The 10,028-nt window shown below is 38.2% G+C and overlaps 1 protein-coding gene across 1 annotated transcript; it reads left to right on the forward strand.

The window, feature by feature from the left end:
• The first annotated feature begins 394 nt into the window (after positions 1-394).
• LOC106094954 (opsin Rh5) lies at positions 395-7,733 on the forward strand. Its single transcript, XM_013262197.2, has 5 exons — positions 395-560; positions 623-820; positions 886-1,101; positions 6,547-6,677; positions 6,736-7,733. The coding sequence occupies exons 1-5, from the start codon at positions 499-501 to the stop codon at positions 7,299-7,301; spliced, it is 1,173 nt and encodes a 390-aa protein (XP_013117651.2). The 5' UTR covers positions 395-498; the 3' UTR covers positions 7,302-7,733.
• The last annotated feature ends 2,295 nt before the right edge of the window (positions 7,734-10,028 follow it).

Raw genomic sequence — 10,028 nt, forward strand, 5'->3', positions numbered from 1 at the left:
ACTTCGCGTCTTTGAATTAGACTAATTATCGCTTATAATTTTACAAATATGGATTAATTAAAACGTACATCAAAAGTTCAGCTCGTACGATTCAAGCGAGGTTGTTGCCACCTTCAACTATTCGTTACACTCAAAGCCCTTTGACTCATATCAATATCCAGACAACTACTATCGAACAAATTCTTCTTTTTCAATGATTGTCTAATGCATATCGACCAAAATGCAAATGAAAATTGCCAACTTGTCAATACCTAAAATAATCCACCTTGGAATGTCTTAAACTTAATACCCTAAAGCTGTTGCACAAAAATTTCTTAAGCCAAAAAAGAATGTCTTAAGCATCACCAAAGCACTCAACCACAACAAAAAGCTATAAAAGCCACAACCAGTGAAGATACTCTTCATAGTGGAACTTTAAGACAATTTGTGTATAGCAGTCGGAAATTATGCAAAGCAGTGAAATAGCAATGAAGCGGAAATAGTAAAAACTAAAGAAACATGCATTCATTTGAAAGTCCTGCACTCTTGGGTCCGGAGCCCTATGCCAGCTTTCAGAATGGGTCAGTAAGCTGAAAAATATATTTTAGGTTGCAATCCTTGAAGGGCATCTCTATTTCTCTAGTTCATCTTTAGCCTCTTCAAGCTCATTGCCCAATCTGGGCTGGAATTATCCCATGGAATATCAACATATGATACATCAACATTGGCGTTCATTCCCTGTTCCGCAAATCTACTATCAAGCATTCCTTTTCATTGGATTTGTTGCCATGCTCCTGTGCTCCTTATTTGGTAACTGTTTGGTATTATGGATATTTTCGACGTGAGTTTTAACATGTCACTTTTAATGGAATGTTTATTTTTTTTTTCCTTTTGCTTCTCTCCTAGGTCCAAGAATTTGAGAACTCCCTCTAATTTGTTGATAATAAATTTGGCTGTTTTCGATACGATAATGGCTCTCAATATGCCGCATTATTTGATAAATGCTTGCCTGGGCTACTTTTGGGGTGGTGATTTGGGTTGTGATGTTTATGCTGTCATTGGTGGCATATCTGGCCAAGGAGCAGCTGTGACGAATGCCTTTATAGCTTATGATAGATACAGGTAAGAAGATATGTGAAGAAGAAATATTTACCCCAAATATCATCAAAAAGTTTTGTCAGTATGAAAGTGCTCTGCCCAAGTGGCAAAGTCCCGCCACAACCTGAAAGATCATTGCCTTCTCTCACTAACTTAAAACATCTCGTTGTGGACCTAAAGCATTTATTCGACCACGAATGCAGTAGTAGAAATTAAAACTTTTATAGTCGCACAGTGGGATAGAAAAATTAAAAATAAGCAAAATTTTATGGTCAAGAGACCAATTGGAGGTCTTTTAATGTTTGTTACCTCTAACTTAGGTTAGATTAGGTTGAAGGCCACACGAATAGAAACCTCGGTTACTAGTCGCTTCATTTGGAGAGCCTAGGTGCATTGTATTTGGCCTAGTTGAAGGTAGAAGTGGAAACGAAGACAGAGGAACACAGATAGAGTTATACCTTAACGTAGTGCAAGAATCAATTACCCGTACCCGGGGAAGAAATTCTCTACGGAAAGAGTATGGTACGGTCAGCAATTTCAGTCCTTTTTAAGAGGGCATGGGAAGAGGCGATCACCCAATTTCTGTGCCGGGCAGTGACCCAAAAGATACGTCATCGTCTACAACTCATCTTCATCGCACACCCTGTAGAAGTCTGCCTCTCTTTGCGTTAGAGACCTGACGTTGAAATGATCTGTGAACCTCGTATCAGCGGTCCGATGCCATGCTTCATCAGCTCCAGGATCAGCGACGTTCTTTTGCGCAAAATACTCTGACACAATGCCTTTGCCATCCTGCTGCTTACACCACCAGCAAACGCCTCACACGAGCGTTCATAGCAGAAACTCGCAACCAAGAAGCTCCCATAGGGGAGTGCTCATTAATTCCATAGCACGATCTGCGTTGGATTATAAAAACTATTTTAGTTGGGTTATAAAATATTCCATACCATAATTCAAATCGGTTAAAATTTTAGTAACTACATTCTTATAAGTGAAAATCGAGCGATATATGTAAAGGGTGATTTTTTTAGCTATTATCTTTTTGGCAACACTGGTTTAAACAGCTCACGCACGTTTCGTATTTTTTTTTTCACTGTCACACATCTTCAGTTTGGTCTATAATTTAACCATGAATCGTCTTAAGAGCAAACAACGCTTGCAAATTATTGAATTTTATTATCAAAATGCGTGTTCTGTCAAGAAAGTTTGAAAGAAAGAATTTGTGTTCAGCAACGAAGCTCATTTTTGGGTCAATGTGTATGTAAATAAGGAGAATTGTCGATTTTAGAGTGAAAATCAGCCAGAAGCACAGGAGCTACCAATACATCAAAAAACAAGTAAAAGCGTGCTAAGTTCGACCAGGCCGAATCTTATATACCCACCACCATAGATCGCATTTGTCGATTTCTTTTCCCGATATATTCTTTTAGGCAAGCAAAGGATAAAAGAAAATAATTGATTTAATAATGGAGCTATATCAAGTTATAGTCCGATTCGAACCATAATTGAATTGTGTAAAATTTCAGCCAATTTGAGTACGAATTGCACTCTTTAGGGTCTCAAGAAGTAAAATAGAAGTATATATGACAGCTGTATCAGGCTATAGACCGATTCGGACAATATTTGACGAGTATGTTGAAGATCATGGGAGAAGGCGTTGTACAAAATTTCAGCCAAATCGAATAATAATTACTCCCTCTGAGGCTCAAGAAGTCAAAATTCCAGATCGGTTTATATGGCAGCTATATCAGGTTATGGATCGATTTGAACCGTATTTGACACAGTTATTAAAAGTTATAACAAAAAACCTCATGCAAAATTTCAGCCAAATCAGATAAGAATTGCGCTATCTAGTGGCTCAGGAAGTCAAGATTCAATATCGGTTTATATGGCAGCTATATCAGGTTATGGGCCGATTGAAAACATACTAAGCACATTTGTTGGTAGTCATATTGAAACACGTTGTGCAAAATTTGAATCATTGGACCGTACTTCTTCAAAGATGATGAAAATCGTAACGTAACTGTGATAGGTGAGCATTACCGTGAGATGATATCCAACTTTTTTTACCCATAATGCAAAAGCTTGACTTGCACGACATGTGGTTTCAACAAGACGGTGTTACATGCCACACAGCAAGCATAACAATTGACTTATTGAGAGGCGAGTTCGGTAAACATTTTATTTCACTTTCAGGACCTTTCAATTGGCCGCCTAGATCGTGCGATTTAATGCCTGTAGACTATTTTTTTGTGGGGCTTTGTTAAAGCTCATATCTATATAGACAAGCCCGCTTCAATTGACGCATTGGAAGACAACATTGAAGCATATATTGCTGAGATAACGGCCGAAATGTTGGAAAGAGTATGCCATAATTGGACTAAGCGGATGGACCATTTGCGGCGCAGTCACGGTCAACATTTGCTTCAAATAATCATCAAACATTCAATTATATGGACCGTGCTATAGACTTAAATAAAGAATTGCGCCGTCTAGTGGCTCAGGAAGTCAAGATTCAAGATCGGTTTATAAGGCAGCTATATCAGGTTATGGACCGATTCAAAACATACTTAGCACAGTCATAATAAAGCATCTCATGCAAAATTTGAGCCAAATCGGATAACAATTGTGCCCTCTGGTGGCTCAAGAAGTCAATATCCATGATCAGTTTATATGGCAGCTATATCAAAACATGGACCGATATTGCCACACTAATGAGAAGTATTTGTGCAAAATTTCAAACGGCTAGCTTTACTCCTTCAAAAGTTAGCGTGCTTTCGACAGACTGACGGACGGACGGACAGACAGACAGACGGACGGACAGACATACAGACCGACGGACGGACAGGCGGACGGACGGCTAGATCGACTTAAAATGTCATGACGAGCAAGAATATATATACTTTACAAACAGAATGACGAAATTAGTATACACCCATCCTATTGTGGAGGGTATAAAAAGTCACAGTTTGGTGCGGCTTATGGGCATCATTGGACCGTACTTCTTCTTGAAAAATGATGGAAATCGTAACGTAACTGTGATAGGTGAGCGTTACCGTGAGATGGTATCCAACTTTTTTTTTGCCCATAATGCAAAAGCTTGACTTGCATGACATGTGGTTTGAAGACAAGACGGTGTTACATGCCACACAGCAATCGTAACCATTGACTTATTGAGAGGCGAGTTCGGTAAACATTTTATTTCGCGTTCAGTACCGTTCAATTGGCCGCATAGATCGTGTCATTTAAGGTCTTAAGACTATTTTTTTGGGGTTATGTTAAAACTCATGTCCATACAGACAAGCCCGCTTGAATTGACGCATTGGAAAACAACATTGAAGCATATATTGCTGAGATAACGGCCGAAATGTTGGAAAAAGTATGCCAAAATTGGACTTAGCGGATGGACCACTTGTGGCGCAGTTACGGTCAACATTTGCTTAAAATAATCATCAAACATTAAATTATATGGACCGTACTATCGACTTAAATAAAGATTTCATGCATTATTCTGCATTTTACGTGTTTTTTTTTTTTTTTTTTGAAAAAATTTTTCAAATATGATGCTTAAGGAATTGCAATTAAAGGCTATTTTGTCCCCTACAATATAAACGGAAGGAGATTTCAAAGATCCACGCGTCCCACACTTCAACAAATATATAGCAATACCTTTGCAGCCGGTTCTACTGGATTAACCCGATGAAGTCCTTCATCGGCCAAGGACTGCCGCCTTAGTGCACTACACATTGCTACGACAGCAACAAAAAATCTATACAGCACCTCTACCCGATAAACGAAATATTTTGGAGTACCCCCCCAGGAGAGTATTTTTACAAAACACCGATGGGGTATATTCATTTTGTCATTCCGTTTGCAACACATCGAAATATCCATTTCCGACCCTATAAAGTATATATATATATATATATATATATATATATATATATATATATATATATATATATATATATATATATATATATATATATATATATATATATATATATATATCTAGCCATGTCCGTCTGTCCGTCTTTCCGTCTGTTTGAAACTTTGCACAAATCGTTTTTTGTCCATAAGCAGATTATGTTCGAAGATTGGCTGTATCAGACTATAGCCCCCATATAAACTGATCCGCCGATTTAGGGTCCTAGTCCCATAAAAGTCAAATTTATTACCCGTTTTTGTTGAAATTTGGGACAGTGAGTTGTGTTAGGCTCTTCGATATTCTTCTTCAATTTGGCCCAGATCGGTCCACATTTGGATATAGCTGCATATAGACCGATTCCTCGATTTAAGGTCTTGCGCCAGTAAAAGACGGATTTATTGTTCGATTTTGCCAAAATTTGGGACAGTGAGTTGTGTTTGACCCTTCGACATCCTTTTTTTAATTTGGTCTAGATCGGTCCAGATTTGAATATAGATGCCATATAGACCGATCTCTCGATTTAAGGTTTTGGGCCCATAAAAGGCGCATTTATTGTCCGATGTTGCCAAAATTTGGGACAGTAAGTTAAGTTAGGCCGTTCAATTTCCTTCTTCAATTTGGTCTAGATCGGTCCAGATTTGAATATAGATGCCATATAGGACGATCTCTCGATTTAAGGTTTTGGGCCTATAAAAAGCGCATTTATTGTCCGATGTCGCCGAAATTTGGGACAGTAAGTTAAGTTAGGCCTTTCGACATCCTTCTTCAATTTGGTCTAGATCGGTCCAGATTTGAATATATGTGCCATATAGACCGATCTCTCGATTTATGGGTTGGGCCCATAAAAAGCGCATTTATTGTCCGATGTCGCCGAAATTTGGGACAGTGAGTTGTGTTGGGCCCTTCGAAATTTTCTTTAATTTGGCTCAGATCGGTCCAGATTTGGGTATAGCTGCCATATAGACCAATATCCCGACTTAAGGTTATGGGGCCATTAAAGGCGCATTTATGGTCCGAGTTTGCCGAAATTTGGGACAGTGAGTTGAGTAAGGCTCTAAGACATTTTTCTGCAACTTGGCCCAAATCGGTCCAGATTTGGATATATCTGCCATATAAAGCGATCTCGCGATTTAAAGTTTTGGACCCATAAAAGGTGCATTTATGATCCGATTTCACTGAAATTTGACACAGTGACTTATGTTAGGCTTTCCGACATCCGTGTATGTTATGGTTCAGATCGGTTAATTTTTAGATATAGCTACTAAAAAGATTATTATTTTGTTATACACAATTGAACAATGACTTGTACTTATTATTATTTGGTCCAAATCGGAACATATTTCGATATAACGGCTATGGGGCATAAGATATGAATTTTTCACCTGATTTTGACGAAAGGCGGTTTACGTATGTACCCGAGGTGGTAGGTATCCAAAGTTCGGTCCAGCCAAACTTAACGCCTTTCTACTTGTTTTTAATACAAAACGCCTTTTATTATGAAGTTTACTATTTCTTTATGCTAAAATGGTATTTTATTTCAGAACTATTTCAAATCCTATTGATGGTCGTTTGAATTTTCCCCAAATAATTATAATAGTAATATTAACATGGCTCTGGACAACGCCTTTCTCCGTTTTACCACTATTTCATATCTGGGGACACTATATACCAGGTACGTTATTCTAAATTAAGTTTTTATTCATGAAAAAAAATAATTTTCCATTTCACAGAGGGTTTCTTGACCAGCTGCTCCTTTGATTATCTCTCGCAGGATGATGAGACGCGTTATTTTGTTCAATCAATGTTTGTGTGGGCCTATTGTACGCCCATGGCTATTATATGTATTTATTATACGAAACTTTTTCTCCATGTTCGGGATCATGAGAAAATGTTAGCGGATCAGGCGAAAAAAATGAATGTCAAATCCCTATCAGCAAATCAGAATTCCTCCAGCATGAGTGTGGAAATACGCATTGCCAAGGCAGCCATGATCATTTATTTGATGTACATCTTCTCGTGGACGCCTTATGCCACGGTCGCACTTATGGGCACATTCAACTATGGTCACATGATCACACCATTTGCCTCAATGATACCTTGCTGTTGTGCTAAGTTGGTATCATGTATTGATCCCTGGGTCTATGCGGCAAGTCATCCCAAATATAGGGCCGAACTGGAGCGACGTATACCCTGGTTGGGCGTACGAGAGCGTAATGTAAGCCCCTCAGTAACAAGTGGTGATAATGTAAGCAATGCTGAATCGGAAACTGGAACAATATCAATGTCGAATTGTTAAGGATATATTTTCGATCGAAAAAAACAGATTTACATTAATGTTATGTGGAAAGCAAAATGGTATAAAAACTATTTTAAAATATAAAATCTAGTAGTTAAGAAACAATGAAAGGTAAAATCCAACTTGCAGACATTTCCTCTAGATTTAATTCCTTCTATAATTCAAGAATGTATTTCAACATGGATTTGAACGGTGACACTGTTAAAGATTTGAATGATTTAAAAAAAATCTTATCGATTGATCCCATAAAGACTTATTAAAATTTTTGTCATAAAAACATTAAAAAAATGTATAGAAGTGATATATGCGATATATCGTGCTTTTAAATTATCATAGTGAATTTTCTTACAATTGTTTTTTTTGATTTCTTTAATTTTAATTTAATCTTAAATATCAGATGTTTTGATTGTTATGCCATTTTGCATTTCAGCTGACTTTACCTAAAATGCAAAGCAATGAATTTATTAAAAATTCCAAAAATGTACAAAAAAAAATCAAAAAAGATAAAAGCAAAAAGTCAATCTAAAAGACTTCAAAAATCCAAAAAAATATATATGTAGACAAAAACATAGCTTAAATATGTATTATAAATGATGTAGTTTTATTTTATAATGTTGTTGTTGTAGTTGCAGTGTTGTTTACACTGAGCCGACAGCCCTTGCCGATGAAGCACTCCATCGGGTCAAACCGGTATGTACAACCGGATGTCATGGGATTGAACTTGTTATTGTTGTAGCAGTGTGAATTGAATTTGTGATTGGACAACCGTTTTTTTTTGGACAGATTTCCAAGTTACATATTTTATTTTTTTATACCCTCCACCACAAGATGGGGGGTATACTAATTTCGTCATTCTGTTTGTAACTATTTGAAATATTCGTCTGAGACCCCATAAAGTATATATATTCTTGATCGTTGCGACATTTTATGTCGATCTAGCCATGTCCGTCCGTCCTGTCCGTCCGTCTGTCTGTCGAAGCACGCAAACTTTCGAAGGAGTAAAGCTACTTCTTATTAGTGTAGGTCGGTTGGGATTGTAAATGGGCCATATCGGTCCATGTTTTGATATAGCTGCCATATAAACCGATCTTGGGTCTTGACTTCTTGAGCCTCTAGAAGGCGCAATTCTTATCCGATTGGAATGAAATTTTGTACGACGTGATTCGCTACGACTTCCAACAACTGCGCTAAGTATGGTTCAAATCGGTCCATAACCTGATATAGCTGCCATGTAATCCGTTTTTGGGTTTTGACTTCTTGAGCCTCTAGAGGGCGCAATTTTTATTTGATTGGAATGAAATTTTGCACGACGTGTTTTGTTATGATATTCAATAACTGTTTCAAGTATGGTTCAAATCGTGAAATAACCTGATATAGCTGCCATATAAACCGATCTAGGGTCTTGACTTCTTGAGACTCCAGAGGGCGCAATTTTTATCCGATTTAAATGAAATTTTGCACGAAGTATTTTGTTATGATATCTAACAACTGTGCAAAGTATGGTTCAAATCGGTTCATAACCTGATATAGCTGTCATATAAACCGGTCTTGGGTTTGACTTCTTGAGCCCCTAGAGGGCGCAATTTTCATCCGATTGGAATGACGACGTGTTCTGCTATGACTTCCAATAACTGTGTTGAGTTAGGTTCAAATCGGTTCATAACCTGATATAGCTGCAATAGAAACCGATCTTCAACATGGCTTCCTGAGCCACTAGAGCACGAAATTCCTATCCGATTGTTTCGACTCGTTTCGTTATGACTTTCAACAACTGTGCAAAGTATGGTTCAAATCGGTCCATAACCTGATATAGCAGCCATATAAACCGATCTGGGATCTTGACTTCTTGAGCCTCTATGACCTTCAACATAAGTGTCAAATATGGTCGGAATCGGTCTATAGCCTTATACAGCTCCCCTATAAAACGATCTTCCTATTTTATTCTTTGAGCCCCTAAATGGCGCAATTCTTATTATATTTGGCTGAAATTTTATACACTGACTTCTACTATGGTCTCCAACATTCATTCCATTATAGTCCGAATCGAACCATAACTGGATATAGCTTCAATAGCATAGCAATTCTTTTCTTTTATCCTTTCCTTTTCTTTGTTTGCCTAAAAAGAGACACCGAGAAAAGAACTCGACAAATGCGATCCATGGTGGAGGGTATATAAGATTCGGCCCGACCGAACTAAGCACGCTTTTACTTGTTGTAAAGTAAAATTAATTATTTAGAGCGGGACCCGAACCTCCCACCCGACTGATTGTTAGCCCTGAAGTAGTTGAGGCGGCTGAGCTAGAACTGCTATGGTTTGCCGGATGAGGTCAATTTCTTAAGGTACATTGGGTGGCGGTCGTTCTCCATGGACCACATTCACCCGCTAGCTATTCGCCGTATCTGCTTTCGTGTGTGTATGAATGTTGTCTAGACCCGCTTGATATGCCTCTAGCTCCAGATCATGTAAATCCACTTTAAGGCTTCTAAGCGGTGTATACCATTCCACAAGATGATGATTTGGATGGTCCCTGCGATAACAAGCCAGAAGGTATTCCTTAGACAGCATGTAGTTATGTCTTCGCACGGGTAGGATCTTTTTTTCTATCAACCAACACGTAGGGGATGTCCCCTGTGATCGCAGTACATTGTCTCCTGACGGAGGTGGTCCACATGAGAACTGAAGAGACAGCCCGTCGCAATTCGAAGAGCGGCATTCTGACACATCTG

Source organism: Stomoxys calcitrans, chromosome 3 (assembly GCF_963082655.1).
Source record: "Stomoxys calcitrans chromosome 3, idStoCalc2.1, whole genome shotgun sequence".
In the NCBI taxonomy this organism is placed as follows: Eukaryota; Metazoa; Arthropoda; class Insecta; order Diptera; family Muscidae; genus Stomoxys; species Stomoxys calcitrans.